At 39.9% G+C, this 15,942-nt stretch overlaps 3 protein-coding genes across 6 annotated transcripts in view; 1 reads left to right on the top strand and 2 right to left on the bottom strand.

The window, feature by feature from the left end:
* The window catches only part of LOC131200521 (cytochrome P450 2J5-like), a 33,616-nt gene extending 24,954 nt beyond the window's left edge, over positions 1-8,662 (bottom strand). For 2 of the 3 annotated variants that reach the window (XM_058187380.1, XM_058187379.1), the window contains exons 1-2: positions 7,940-8,662; positions 2,380-2,542 (exon numbers count right to left, since the gene is read on the bottom strand). In XM_058187380.1, coding sequence (XP_058043363.1) covers positions 2,380-2,542; positions 7,940-8,110 — 334 coding nt within the window. In that variant the 5' untranslated portion in view covers positions 8,111-8,662. The remainder of the gene's footprint in view (positions 1-2,379; positions 2,543-7,939) is intronic. The other variant, XM_058187381.1, reaches the window with a different exon arrangement.
* Positions 8,663-11,894: 3,232 nt separating this feature from the next.
* Positions 11,895-15,942, bottom strand: part of LOC131200527 (cytochrome P450 2J2-like) — a 71,014-nt gene continuing 66,966 nt past the window's right edge. The window contains exon 9 of the mRNA XM_058187400.1: positions 11,895-12,378. Within this exon, the coding sequence (XP_058043383.1) occupies positions 12,308-12,378 (71 nt within the window). The 3' untranslated portion in view covers positions 11,895-12,307. The remainder of the gene's footprint in view (positions 12,379-15,942) is intronic.
* The window catches only part of LOC131200523 (cytochrome P450 2J2-like), a 36,422-nt gene continuing 34,727 nt past the window's right edge, over positions 14,248-15,942 (top strand). The window contains exons 1-2 of one of the 2 annotated variants that reach the window (XM_058187389.1): positions 14,278-14,400; positions 14,553-14,674. The gene's annotated coding sequence lies outside the window, so the exon portion shown is untranslated. Of the gene's footprint in view, positions 14,675-15,942 lie in introns of both variants that reach the window. The other variant, XM_058187388.1, reaches the window with a different exon arrangement.

Here is a 15,942-nt window from a genome sequence, read left to right as displayed (position 1 = left end):
TCCCTCCTTCTACTTCTCTCTCCTTTTCTTTCTGAAATGGCAGTCGAGCATCCCCAATATCATTTTAAATTTTATTTTCATATCTTCAAAAAGTACTGTACATTAATAATCAATCCATGTATTATTTTCCCCCCCTTTCCCCCCTTCCTCCCCCTTCCCCCCCCCAAGACTTCCCAGAGCAAATACCGGGTATTATGACCAACAATCACAAGTTAAAGTATACAAAATATACATAACCTCCCACCTTTAAAAATTTAAGACTTTAGATCCCTTCACAATAAAAATAAAGAGATAGGAAAGAATAGTCTTGATTGCAGAAAATATGACTTCAGTAACAGAGTTGTTAGTGCTTGGAACACACTACCTGACTCTGTGGTCTCTTCTCAAAATCCCCAAAGCTTTAACCAAAAACTGTCTACTATTGACCTCACCCCATTCCTAAGAGGTCTGTAAGGGACGTGCATAAGAGCACAAACGTGCCTACCGTTCCTGTCCTATTGTTTCCTTTCGTTATATCCAATTAATATAGTTATTACATACTCATACTCATATATATGCTTATATGTTGTGTAATTATTTCACGCTTATGCTTATATATACTGTTGTGACAAAATAAATAAATAATAAAAAAATAAATATTAACAGGGCAATGGAGGTGATTGAGTGAGTAATAACAGCCCATTGTTCCAGTCTGTCAAGATCTTTTTGGATCCTGAGTTTGTTTCTGGGTGTTGGCTAGTCCTGAAAGCTTAGTGTCATCTGCAAATTGAATGGGTTCCCCTTTTATTCCTTCATCTAAGTCATTTATGAAGATATTAATGGGCACTAGGCCTAAAACAAAACCAACTCCTGTTGGCTTAATTTTTTTTCCTTTTTAAAAACTGTTTCCTTCTCTTTTCTAGTTGTCATTTATACTGGCATTGAATGTGGTTATTTAAATGGCTATTTTGATTTCAAGAAAGATCATTAAAGCTGCTGATTTTATTCCAGTTTTAGAAATGTTATTAACTTAGAATAGATCCCAATTACATCTAATTCCATGACTATGTGGATAATCAATATGAAAGTAATGCTTTTAGCTGAATTGATCATATAAAGAGAATTGGTTAAAATCAAATTTGCAAAATTTGAAGAAAGGGGCCAAATCTGAAGGAAGAGGAAAAATATTACTCAAAAAAAAAAAAAAAGGACTAAAGTGATAAAGGAAAATGGAGAGTTTTAGTTGAATGGGGATGTTGAGAACCTCAGAATAGAAAGGTGGATATTCAGTGAAAAAGAAGTAAATGTCTAAGAATATATGAGTATAATGAACCAGATAGATTACAATGGAGATGTATAATAATTTGGTATATAGTGAATTATAGCTATGTAGGTCTTTGGTTATTCAGGTTTTCTCCCGGTAAAATTGGAAGTGTCTTGGCGACGTTTCGACGAAGTCTCATTCGTCATCTTCAGGCTGGTATTTACAGCTTCTTGCTTCTAGGAGCAAGAAGCACGAAGCTGTAAACACCAGCCTGAAGATGACGAATGAGACTTCGTCAAAACGTCGCCAAGACACTTCCAATTTTATGTGGGAGAAAACCCGAATAACCAAAGACTTACATATAAACACCCGCGAAAACCTCAGAAAACAATTATAGCTATAGCTATAGCTATCTAGCTATCTAGCTATCTAGCTATCTAGCTATCTATCTATCTATCTATCTATCTATCTATCTATCTATCTATCTATCTATCTATCTATCTATCTATCTATCTATAGACCTACATAGCTATATATATATGCTTACCTCATACCATTAAGCCATTTTGTTAACTATCCCTTACTTTCCCCCACCCCATGCTATGCATAATATCACCAAAAGTTATAATAGTCTGATGGTTATTTAGGTACAGTTTCTTACTACTTGCACTTTATTTATTTATTTATTTTTATTTATTTATTTAATTAAACTTTTATACCACCCTTCTCCTGAAGGACTCAGGGCGGTGTACAGCCTTCATTTAAAACAATTAATATAAATACTAAAATAACAATTAAAAAGCTTATTCAATAAAAGGCCGAAATTAAAACCGTCTAATAGACCATATAAAATACCCAATAAAATTACAGTTAAAAATTAAAAATTAAAAATTTAGAGTTTAAAAATCAGGCCAGTCCCGCTTGGATAAATAAATAAGTTTTCAGTTCCTGGCGAAAGGTCCGATGGTCAGGCAATTGGCGTAAACCGGGGGGAAGTTCGTTCCAGAGGGTAGGTGCTCCCACAGAGAAGGACCTTCCCCTGGGGGCCGCCAGCCGACACTGCTTGGCGGACGGCACCCTGAAAAGACCCTCTCTGTGAGAGCATACGGGTCGGTGGGAGGCATGTGGAAACTTACCCCTTCCTTCCTCTGTAGTACTCAAGAACGCATACTCTGGTCGATCAGAGAATTCTTCTGGGAAGCTGGTCATCACTTCTTTCACAGTTTTGAATCCAGACAACACTACTAGAAGGCGAGGCCCAAGCCACAAAGAGTATATATTTCCATATTGTTTTGCAGGCTGCCAAGTGAATCAAAGTTGAGTAATGTTACAATCAAATAAAACAGATGGTTTATAGATAGTGTCCCAGAGTGAATCCTCAATTCCAAGACTTTTCACCTTATTTTCTCTCTCTTAAGATTCCTGCCCAGAACTTTTGTTCTTTTGCTTCATTTATTTTCCTCGGATGTTCCTTTCTCTATGTTTCTACCTGAAATCTACCATCTCCCGATTGCTCGGATGAGAGATGATCTTCTTACTGGGTCTATGACAACTCACCATGGCCAACTCGCCTCAGCCAACTCATCAACGAGACAACTCACAATGGCCAATTTGCCACAGGACAACTTTCCATGGGAAAAGAGTTATCCTAAGATTGAAGAAATAGTTTAATAGAATCATAAAAGAAAGGATGCCAAAGAAGGGACAAAATAAAATGTGAATGACGAAAATTAGAATAATGTTTAAATTATGTTAAATAATTAAATTGAATTGTTGAATTATCCTGCGGCGAGTTGTCCTGTGGTGAAGTATCCACGGGGAGTTGTCCCATCATGAGTTGGCTATGGTGATTTGTCCACAATGAATTGACCATGTTGAGTTAGCCGTGGCAAGATGACGGAGGCAAGCTGTCCCGTTCTGCTAAGTGCAATAGCACTTAGACTTATATACCGCTTTACAGTGCTTTACAGCCCTCAGTGGTTTACAGAGTCAGCCTATTGCGCCCAACAGTCTGGGTCCTCCTTTTACACGCCTCGGAAGGATGTGTTGTGTCTTGCCCGCTTTCACCGCAGCCGGGGCCTTCTTATCTGCTTCCGAACGCTGAGGAATGTCCTAGTATGCCTCCCGGCCCCAGCCCTGGCTCCATGCCCAGACAGGCTGAGGAGGAAGAAGTACCTCCAGCCCCCAGCTCTGGCTCCATGCCCAGGCAAACGGAGCAACTAGACTCCTCCACCTCCTACACAGCATGTGAGCCTGAGGAAGGTCAATTACCAACAGCTGCAGACTGGAGTGACCCTCGCTTCAGAAGAATTGATAGGCGGCGGTGACAGAAGGAAGGGAGGGGCAGGCCTGGATAAGTGTTGAGTCATGGAGCCACACCCCATGGCCTATATAAAGGATCTGCTTTCTGGCATTCTCTGAGTCAGGCAAAGTCTAACATATCTTGCTGAAGTCACTTTCTGGTCTCCTGCCTGCCTTGAGAACTTTGCTAGGACTTTGGCAGAGCTGCAGAGGCACACCTGATTCGGATTTCCCTGACCCGGTCGTCAGCGGAGGAGTGGGACATGACAGAATGGAAGGCTGAGTCAGCCTTGAGCTGGTCAGGATCGAACTGCAGAAATGCAGTCAGCAGTCAGCGGAAGTAGCCTGCAGTACCGCATTCTAACTACTAAGCCCCACATCTGTGAGCTGTAGCTTGTCTATGAGTCACATCTTTTGAAACACTACCATTCAAATACCATACCATGATTTATATTGATATATTGATCATCAATTGTGTTGTAAATGTTGTACCTTGATGAACGTATCTTTTCTTTTATGTACACTGAGAGCATATGCACCAAGACAAATTCCTTGTGTGTCCAATTACACTTGGCCAATAAAATCCTATTCTATTCTATTCTATTCGGATGATTTTCAGAGGCTTTCTCAACCTCTTTGCCTTCTGCTTTTTTTCAGCCTCACCTTTCCAGCTGCAGTTACATTGATAGTACCGGTTCGGTTCTGCAACCCAACAAGAAAAATACAGACTTCAGAGGATAATTAGAACTGCAGAAAAAACAACGGCTACCAACCTGCCTTCCATTGAGGACCTGTATACTGCACGAATCAAGAAGAGGGCCGTGAAAATATTTACAGATTCCTCACATCCAGGACATAAACTGTTTCAACTCCTACCCTCAAAATGACTATAGAGCACTACACACCAGAACAACTAGACACAAGAACAGTTTTTCCCCAAAGGCCATCACTCTGCTAAACAAATAATTCCCTCAACACTGTCAAACTATTTACTGAATCTGCACTACTATTAATCTTCTCATCGTTCCCATCACCAATCTCTTTCCACTTATGACCGTATGACTGTAACTTTGTTGCTGGCAATCCTTATGATTTATATTGATATATTGACCATCATTTGTGTTGTAAATGTTGTACCTTGATGAAGGTATCTTTTCTTTTATGGACACTGAGAGCATATGCACCAAGACAAATTCCTTGTGTGTCCAATCACACTTGGCCAATAAAAAAAATTCTATTCTATTCTATTCTATTCTATTCTATTCTATTCTATTCTATTCTATTCTATTCTATTCTATTCTATTTGGATGATTTTCAGAGGCTTTCTCAACCTCTTTGCCTTCCGCTTTTTTTCAGCCTCAACTTTCCAACTGCAGTTACATTGATAGTACATTGTACAACAGGGATGTCAAACTCATGGCCTGCAGGCCCGATCCTGCCTTCGGAGTGCTTAGATCTGGAAACAGCAAAGGACCAGCCCAAAGTGCCTTTGCTAGCAAAAAAGGAGCTCGGGAACAACCCCCACCCCTGAGCTCTGTTTCCACTGGCAGAGGGCTCCATTTTCTCTAAAACTAAAAACAAAACAGAGAAATGTTTCCCATTTTGCATGGAAGGAAGGAAGGAAGGAAGGAAGGAAGGAAGGAAGGAAGGAAGGAAGGAAGGAAGGAAGGAAGGAAGGAAGGAAGGAAGGAAGGAAGGAAGGAAGAAGATTATAATGAGAATGCAGGAGGGTCTGAGGAAAGTCCTGCCTTAGCACTTGGCCACCATAGGTGCCCCGACATCAGGGGTGAAATGCTCCCGGTTCGGACCAGATTGCCCGATCTGGTAGTGATGGTGGTGAGTGGTTCGGAGAACTGTTTTTTCTAAGTCTGTCCAGTCCATATTTCTTTCCAATGAATCTGCTGCTTTCAAATCACATTCCTTTTCTGAATCTAATTTATCCACAGCTACATGCATCTGAATATTTTCCACAGCCATTATCATTTCATCAAATTTTTTTAAGTTTCTAAAAGGGCTTTCAACTAGGGATTCCATGTTTCCAAACTTTGTTTTTTTAAAAAAATATCCACATTTGTTTGTCTATAATCTGATACATTGTTGCTCTTTAACTTAGCAATGATAGATAAAAGAACACAGGAAACAAAAAAATGCAGAAGGAAAGCGAAGAAATAGATAATGAAGCAGGGAAAATGTTTTTCTGGATATTTTGATCCAAAATTAAAAGGAAAATTTAAAAAATAAGCTCCAAATATTTTGCAAATTAATAAAATGCAAAAACCCTGTGGTGAGAATCCAATATAGTTATATATCAAATGAAAGCACGTTCACTATCTATTTATTTATTTATTTATTTATTTTGTCACAACAATATATGTAAGTATCATACAGAAAGGTTATATAGTATATAAACATATATATGAGTAAATATTAGGAGGTATAAGTATATATATATATACTTCATATATATATGAAGAAGAAAAGAAAAGAAAAACAATAGGACAGGAATGGTAGGCACGTTTGTGCGCTTATGCACGCCCCTTATGGTCCTCTTAGGAATGGGGTGAGGTCAATATTAGAAAGTTTTTGGTTAAAGCTTTTAGGATTATGGGAAGAGACCACAGAGTCAGGTAAAGTATTCCAAGCACCGATGATTCTGTTACAGAAGTCATATTTTCTGCAATCTAGATTAAAGCGGTTGACATTAAGTTTAAATCTATTGGTTGCTCTAGTATTATTGCAATTAAAGCTGAAGTAGTCTTTAACAGGAAGGACATTACAATAGATGATTCTGTGAGTTAAACTTAGGTCTTGTCGAAGGCGACGGAGTTCCAAGTTTTCCAAGCCTAGGATTTCAAGTCTAGTGGGATAAGGTATTTTGTTGTTTACAGAGGAATGGAGAACTCTTTTTGTAAAATATTTCTGGACACGTTCAATTGTATTGATGTCAGAGATGTGGTGAGGGTTCCAAACAGGTGAGCTGTATTCTAGAATTGGTCTAGCAAATGTTTTTTATGCTCTGGTTAGTAGTGTAGAACGCACTGTTTTTTTCCTTACACAGTATGCAACCTTATTCAAAACAACCACATAAGTTAAAAGTGGGGGGGGGGAGAACTGATACAGTCCAGCAGGAGATTAAAATAAATCAACATGCAGCCACCCAGTCAACTTTTAAAGATAAAAAGTAAAGTGAAACAAACAATTCAAAAAGTGAAGTTAAAACCCAGGAATACTTAAGAAAACTAAACTGCTGAGAGGAAGATGGATGAGGGTTGGCTTTTCTGACCACTCCCACAGGGAACAGGGATGGTCAAGATTCCCCTTCCCAGGAGAATCTGTGGCTGTCCAAAAGCTGTCTTGGGTCATTCCTAACTCCTTTCATTCCAATCGAGGAGCAGCGCTGCCAAGAACTAGCTTTGGCAGCAAAATCAGCAGATCAGAAGCAGCAAAAAAATCAATCAATCAATAAAATAAAATAATCATACCGTTCAGCAGCCATCCTGAGAAGAAAATATTTAAAATTGAACCGGAATCTGCCTTCTAAAAATTCAGCCCCATTATTTCACATAGTGCTCTGCGAAACAGCTATAAGCAAGTCTTTTTTTTTTATTGAAAAAGTTTTACAAAACTTTTCCCCCCAAGTTTTCTCCCCCCCCCCACCCCTCCCCCTCCCTTCACAAACCCCCCTTCCCCCCCAACTTCCCAGAAGAAACACAAGGTGTAGTTAAAAATAAAACAAACATATGCTAAAAAAATTTCCCTCCTAACTCAATTATACTCCTACAATTCTCATCAATTCCTAACCTCCCCCAAAACGATCAAAAATAATACATCCTAATCATTCAAAGGCAGTCTGATAACTCTTCGTCTGATATCTGTTTTGAATATAGTCAATCCATTTTTTCCATTCATTTAAATATCTTTCTTGCGTGTTGTCTTTCAAAAAGGCTGAGATTTTTGCCATCTCAGCCAAATTGGGAACTTTCAATATCCATTCTCCTATTGTAGGTACTTCTTTTTTCTTCCAATACTGTTCTATCAGTAATCTTGCTGCTGTTATTAGATTTAAAATCAGTTTAGTCTCAATTACTGTACAGTCTGTGATAATTCCCAGCAGAAAAAAATTGCGGCAGGAACTTTGCATATCTGGATACATACACGATAATTTCTTAGGATCTAAATGCCACCTATAAAACATTTTATAAGCTATAAGCAAGTCTTAGCTGAATATTCTGGTACGATGAGGAAAATAACTAGCCAAGTGTCATCACTAGCCTTTGAAGATATGTATTCCTCATTGTGAGAGAATATTTCACTAGATTAATACGTTGTCCATAATGTTGGCATAAAGAAAACAGGTGAGAATGATCTTACGTATTACTGGTTAGAATTAAATACCTTGAGGAAGTAATCTTCACGGAACCAAAACCCACTTGCCAAGGCAGACCCAATGAGAGGTAGAGCCAAAGGACCAGGAGGCAAATGTCTTCGGGACCAGAGTTGTTTCAGGAAGAAGAGAATCAGCAGAGCAAGCAACATAAAACACAAAAATATCCACGTCACCATCATTTTCCTGCTTTTTCTTTGATGCTCACTGGTGGATCTGAAGATGGCTGTATCCTTTTGTCTGATGCTTTTTTCTTTTCTTCGTCTATTATATAGTCCATTGATGGGAAACTAATAGCAGCATGTCTTTTGATGATCTGTCTCATTAGTGATGGAACTTGGTCAAGAAGATACTATCACATTAATCCGGGTTAATGAGGTTGCCTCTGACCATGTGCCACACAAATAACAGAGGAAGAGTTTTTTAAAAAAAAAAAAACACACACAATCAAGAGCTGCGTAATCCATTTTGTCCCAAACATTGACAGCATGCCAAAATTATTTTAAACTCATACCGTACCACATGTCCGTGAAATCTATCTGAATATAAAGGAGAATCTTGTTGGGCCAGAGAGATATTAGCTAGTCCAGGATTATGTCTCGTGCATACTCATGTAAGCCCAGAATTGGGACATTATTATAAAAAAAAAGCTCACTCAACTTTGCTTACAAATAAGGGAACGTCTTCATGAAGGTCTTTGTACTGTGGAGAACCATCTCTGGTTGCTGTGCAGCCTTTTGCAACTAAAGTAAGTGGAATAGTAACAGAACAGAACAGAATTCTTTATTAGCCAAATGTGATTGCACACACAAGGAATTAGTCTTTGGTAATCATCATGCTAATAAAGAGACCTGTTGTAATAGATTCTGCAGCAGCTGTTTTGGATTGAAACATGTCCTAAATCCAAGCACCAAATTATAGGCACAGAGCTATAGATGTTTAGAAATACCTATCTAAACATGATGTCACCCATCATGTTTCCCATCACCCTATTGACCCATGAGCACATCTGAAAATGATTCATGCTAAAGTTTTAGCAGGGACAATTACCCATCTCTGAAGTATCACACCTAAAAAGTTCCTTTTAGACCAGGGGTCTCCAACCTTGGCAACTTCAAGCCTGGAGGACTTCAACTCTTCAATTAAAGGAGTTGAAGTCCTCCAGGCTTGAAGTTGCCAAGGTTGGAAACCCGTTGTGACTCCAGCCCTTGTCTTGTCTTGTTTTAGTCAAGAGTACAAGTAACCTCATGAAAATCAGGTGTGCCACTGTCTGAGATTCTCCAGCCAGGATTTCACCTCTTATACCAGCCATGATTCCAAGTCAGAGGAAGAGAGATGGAAATGAGAATCGTGCGGTATCAAGATATTTTGCTCCTTACGTAACTGTTTGTAAATAAAGAATCAAGTATAAACTGCTGCTGTACTGCCTTCCTCGTTGCCCAGGCCTTTGATCTCATTGCCCTGGTGTTGGCAAATTCATCCAAATTTCATACATTCCAAAATATCAATCTCTAGGCCATCAGAGCAGGGTCTGAGTGACTCAGAAATTCATAACCAAAATCCTCACTCATGATCCTCACTCACACTGGGAGCAGCATACACGTGGTCTGGTCTTTTTCTTAGCTAACATGTGATCTGAAGATCTAGGACATTGATAGTGTGTCAAGGTTCCAGAAAAACCTCCTCTGCATAAAAAAAACCTCAGAAGCCATTGTCTTTCAGAGTTCTTTACCAGCATAAGGAAACTGGCACACAATGAGTGAAATTCCAAAACTGAACTTCCGGATTTTTTTCCCAGTTATACAAACTTCAGAAGTCCAACCCTCCTAACCCCTTTGCTGGTCACATGGTCCAACGTCCTTCCACTTTATTAGAAACCTCTTCTTGCCTTCCTTCTGCAGATGTGAATACAATCCGAACTTGACCGCTTGAAGAATGTTACCATACCCCTCAACCCCCCTTCTTCCCCTCAGGGGAAAAATGTGGCAGCGTCTGGAACCCTAAAGTCTAGTATGGTTTCCAGGCCTGACATACCAAATCTTTTTGACACCGAGTGCCCAAACCAGAACGTGTATGCTGGAGTGCCGGAAACCCAAAGACCATCATGTCGTGTCCCACTCCTCCACTGACGGCCGGGTCAGGGAAATCCGAATCAGGCATGCCTCTGCAGCTCTGCCAAAGTCCTAGCAAAGTCCTCAGGGCAGGCAGGAGACCAGAAAGTGACTTCAGCAAGATATGTTTAGACTTTGCCTGACTCAGAGAATGCCAGAAAGCAGATCCTTTATATAGGCCATGGGGTGTGGCTCCATGACTCAGCACTTATCCAGGCCTGCCCCTCCCTTCCTTCTGTTGCCTCCACCTATCAAGTTTTCTGACGCGAGGGTCACTCCAGTCGGCAGCTGTTGGCAATTGACCTCCCTCAGGCTCACATGCTGTGGAGGAGGGGGAGGGGTCTAGTTGCTCTGTTTGCCTGGGCATGGAGCCAGAGCTGGGGGTTGGAGGTATTTCCTCCTCTTCAGCCTGTCTGGGCATGGAGCCAGGGCTGGGGCCGGGAGGCATACTAGGACATTCCTCCGTGTTCGGAAGCAGATAAGAAGACCCCGGCTGTGGTGAGATCGGATGAGACACAACACATCTGGCCGGTTTGCACATGCCTGTTTTGGGGCTGTTTTTGGAGCCATTTTCAGGCCGTTTTTGGGCCGTTTTCCAAAATACAGGCTGAAAACGGGCTAAAAATGTGCCGAAATAGTCTGGTTTTTTGGCCGTTTTTCAGTTTTCTGGCACTCCATGGCCGATGAAGATCAGCTAGCTGGCATGCACATGCATGCAAGGAATGAGAAGAGCAGCTGGTGACGGCACGGGTGCTCACAGAGAAGGCTCTGCGTGTCACCTCTGGCACACGTGCCATAGGTTCACCTTCGAGAATCTAGGACATTCACGTCACTCATAGTGAGATCACTTCACATATGCTGCTATCACCCACCACTCTATTTAGATCGCATCATTTAGATGCAACTGGTTTCCAGGAGATACTTGGGGAAAGGTCCCAACAGCCTAGTACGGAATCTACTCAGTCTCCAGAATATAAAGGTTCTTTATATGTCTTCCACAGGACCTGTGTTTAACTCATAGAATCATCTATTGCAATGTCCTTCCTGTTGAAGACTACTTCAACTTCAATCATAACAATACAAGAGCAAACAATAGATTTAAACTCAATGTTAACCACTTCAATCTTGATTGCAGAAAATATGACTTCTGTAACAGAGTTATTAGTGCTTGGAACACGCTACCTGACTCTGTGGTCTCTTCTCAAAATCCCCAAAGACCAAAAACTGTCTACTGTTGATCTCACCCCATTCCTAAGAGGTCTGTAAGGGGCGTGCATAAGAGCACAAACGTGCCTACCGTTCCTGTCCTATTGTTTCTTTTCATTATATCCAATTAATATAGTTATTACATACTTATATATATGCTTAGAGATTATATAGTTATTTTCATACTTATGCTTATATATACTGTTGAGACAAAATAAATAAATAAAAAATAAATAAATAAAATAAATAAATAAATAATAAAAACAAAGGGGTTATGCAGGATTAACCCCAAGGGACCACTTTCTTTGCACTGAGTCAGAGGAAGATTTTGAATAATTAAAGAATTCTGGAAGAGAAATTGCCAGAAATTACAAGGGGAGCAATATTGGGAAAAATGTTTTCTATAGAAAGTGATTCGACTATAACTAGAGAGGGCTCTAGATGAAGCATTTGGATCCAGTCTACATTCAGGTTTAAGTATGGAATAAAAAATGCATTGGTTGATCTTGTGGATGTTCTGCCCTGGAATGTGGGTAGATAGAAGCCCCTTTCTTCTTCTGTTAATTCTGCCAGCAGCGTTTCATCGCTTCAAGCATGGTATCCTTTTGGATTATCTCCGAGGTTTGCTCTGGCTAGAGAATGTGAAGTGCATGGGAGAAATGTATTAAAAGTGAAAATAGATACCAAGACTAAATGGAAAGTAATACATTTTTTGAACACCCAAAGGAAACTAAGGTTAAACAATTGAAAAGCACATTTTTCATACACAGTTTCCTAGTCTTTGATTGACCTTGTTAGGTATGTTTTGTGATATATTGAACAGGTTTCGCTACTGACTAAATAGAAGTAAAGCACAATATTAAGTGAATAGATGCATAGAGGAAACATTTATCATAATAGCTACTCTTTAATAATTTAAAATTTAATAATTGTATGCTTTTTTATGGTGTTTAAGTTTAAGCCTTTGTGGGAATAGCACACAGTTTGTAAGGGTGTGGTGGCATTGCCACTTTTACAACAGGTGCTTCGTTGAGTTGTTTCACTCCTTCAGGCAACTGGAAGCTAAAGGCCCTCAACAAGAAAGATGAAGATCTCAATTCTTGCCAGCAGCTCTCCCACACATATACGTTGACCTGTAGATGAGACAAAGCATTCATAAAGGGAATAATAATCACTTCTGTAGAGTATATACCATTAGCAAGGGAATCTGAAAAAATCTGTAACAGATGAAATAGATTTTCATGTTGAATTCTGGCAAATAATAGATACAAACTCAAGGTAAACCGCTCCAAACTTGATTGCAGAAAATATGACTTCAGCAGCAGAGTGGTCAATGCCTGGAATGCACTACTTGACTCTGTAGTTTCTTCCCCAAACCCCCAAAACTTTAAGCTTAAACTGTCTACTGTTGACCTCACCCCATTCCTAAGAGGTCTGTAAGGGGTGTGCATAAGTGCACCTGTGTGCCTACCGTCCCTGTCCTAATATTCCTTTTTACTTACTCTTTTATTGTATCCAAATTATGTTTATTCTTTTATCTGTTATCTTATATATGACAAATAAAATAAATAAACATAAACTACAAATTAGATGGACATGACCTTATAGATGACCCTCACTCTGTCAAGGACCTTGGAATACTCATCTCTAATGATCTAAGTGCCAGAGCCCACTGGAATAACATTGCCAAAAAGGCACTAAGAGTTTTTATTCTAATCTTGTGTAGCTTCTTCTCTGGTAATATTGTACTACTAACTAGAGCATACAAAACATTTGCTAGATCAATTCTTGAATACAGCTCATCTGTCTGGAACCCACACCGCATATCGGACATAAATACAATCGAGAGAGTCCAGAGATATCTCACAAGAAGAGTCCTCCACTCCTCTGCTCACAATAAAATGCCACCAGACTCCAAATTTTGGGCTTAGACAATTTAGAATTATGCCGACTTCAGTCTGACCTAAGAGTAGGTCCCTACATAAAATTATCTACCTGGCAATGACTATTTCAGCTTCAACCACAACAATACACAAGCGAATGATAGATAAAAACTCAAGGTAAACTGCTCCAAACTTGATTGCAGAAAATATGACTTCAGTAATAGAGTGGTCAATGCCTGGAATGCACTACCTGACTCTGTAGTTTCTTCCCCAAACCCCCAAAACTTGAAGCTTAAACTGTCTATTGTTGACCTCACCCCATTCCTAAGAGGTCTGTAAGGGGCATGCATAAGAGCACCTGTGTGCCTACCGTCCCTGTCCTAATATTCCTTTTTACTTACTCTTTTCATGTTTCCAAATTATGTTTATACTTTTACCTGTTATCTTCTATATAATTGACAAATAAAATAAATAAACAAATAAATCTTCTAGCAGATTCAATTCCTCGTGCTGCCTAGGAATTGGGGAGAAATAGTCCAGGATATCAGCTTTGCAGTTACTGCCATGGATCGGTCCAAATACTATTGGATCCCAGAGACTAGGGTTGTTGTTTTTTTTGAACAAGAACCAGGATAACTCTTATAGCCATAGATGGATGTGGATGCCACTATGTTGAATGGAAATCAATCTCTGCAATAATTGGAGATTACCTTCTGCAGACCATGTTCTGCAGGGATGAAGAGCCACTAAAACAGTATCCCATATTGAATATTTTCTACCACCCAAGGTAGGGAGGTTGTTGTGGCTCCATGCCCGAAAGTGACTCTGAGAGTGAGGGGGAAGGGCCGGTAAGGCTTATCTCAGGAGCACCGATTCCTCTGGCCTGGCTCCAGGAGCCAGAACCAGGTCAGTCAGAGGACCTAATGAGGCCAACATCCCCTGATTCCTCCCTTCCTCCTGCACCTACAGATGCAGCTGATAATAATACTAATCAAGCCTGGATCGAGCCGTGCTTCAGAAGATTAGAGAGGCGGCATCATCAAAGGGAGGATATATAAAGAGTTTTGGGAGGATATATAAAGAGTTTTGGGACTGCTGTCAGTTCTATGGGAAGCAAATTAGCTGAACCATGTCGAAGTGAGCTGAAGTCTTAATCTGTTTGAACTTTTTGGCAGGCAGCTGCGTTTTCCCGGCCAGGACTGATAAGAGCCTTGTATCCACTGGCTGAAGGCCAGCTCGTTACTCCAGAGTGAGGACGGAGACACAACAGAGGTAGAAAGCTCTAGCTCTCATTGCCTAAAATCTCTTCAGAGGCCTTTTAGCCGACTGGGAAAATGTCTATGGAGATTCTCAGGCATCCAGGTCATGGTTGTCTCAAAGATGCTTTTTCAAAAGGCAACCAGACTTTTGTTTTTTGTTTGAAGATGTTTTGCTTCTCATCCAAGAAGATTCTTCAGCTCTGACTGAATGGTAGAGGATGGAAGGATTTGCTGCAAGGAATATAATAACTCTGTGGTCCAGATCATCATTAAGAAGCTACAACTAAGTGAGTGTTCTTTGGATTTAGCTAATAATTCTCCCCAAACATCAGAGATAACTGTACAATTATTATTATTATTAGGAATATTAGTATTATTATTATTATTATTATTATTATTATTATTATTATTATTATTATTATTATTATTATTATTATTATTATTATTATTATTAAATATAATTATAATTATAATTATAAAATAATTAGGAATTATTATTGAGTCTGTCATTTGCACCTCTATAACTGTCTGGTTCAGTTCTGCAACCCAACAAGAAAGACACAGACTTCAGAGGATAAATAGAACTGCAGAAAAAATAATTGCTACCAACCTGCCTTCCATTGAGGACCTGTAAACTGCACGAATCAAGAAGAGGGCCGTGAAAATATTTACAGATCCCTCACATCCAGGACATAAACTGTTTCAACTCCTACCCTCAAAACGACGCTATAGAGCACTGCACAACAGAACAACTAGACACAAGAACAGTTTTTTCCTAAAGGCCATCACTCTGCTAAACAAATAATTCCATCAACACTGTCAAACTATTTACTGAATCTGCACTACTATTAATCTTCTCATTGTTCCCATCACCAATCTCTTTCCACTTATGACTGTATGACTGTAATTTTGTTGCTGGCAATCCTTATGATTTATATTGATTGATTTATTTATTTATTAATCACATTTATATACCGCCCTATCTCCCAAGGGACTCAGGGCGGTTCACAGGCAAGTAAAAAGCACATATAAATACAGACTAAAATAACAATTAAAAAACTTATTCTACAAGGCCGAATTATTAAAAAACAATATAAATAATAAAACCCATTTAAAACCAATATAAATTTAAAATCTAGTCCAGTCCTGCGCAGATGAATAAATGTGTTTTAAGCTCGTGACGGAAGGTTCGGAGGTCCGGAAGTTGACAAAGTCCTGGGGGGAGTTCGTTCCAGAGGGTGGGAGCCCCCACAGAGAAGGCCCTTCCCCTGGGTGTCGCCAGACGACACTGCCTAGCTGACGGCACCCTGAGGAGTCCCTCTCTGTGAGAGCGCACAGGTCGGTGAGAGGTATTCGGTAGCAGTAGGCGGTCCCGTAAGTAACCCGGCCCTATGCCATGGAGCACTTTAAAGATGGTTACCAAAACCTTGAAGCGCACCCGCGCAGCCGCATTCTGAACTAACTGAAGCCTCCGGATGCCCTTCAAGGGGAGCCCCATGTAGAGAGCATTGCAGTAATCCAGATGAGACGTCACGAGGGCGTGAGTGACCGTGCA

This window comes from Ahaetulla prasina, chromosome 6 (assembly GCF_028640845.1).
Source record: "Ahaetulla prasina isolate Xishuangbanna chromosome 6, ASM2864084v1, whole genome shotgun sequence".
Taxonomy (NCBI): domain Eukaryota; kingdom Metazoa; phylum Chordata; class Lepidosauria; order Squamata; family Colubridae; genus Ahaetulla; species Ahaetulla prasina.
This window is presented reverse-complemented; position numbering and strand designations above follow the sequence as displayed.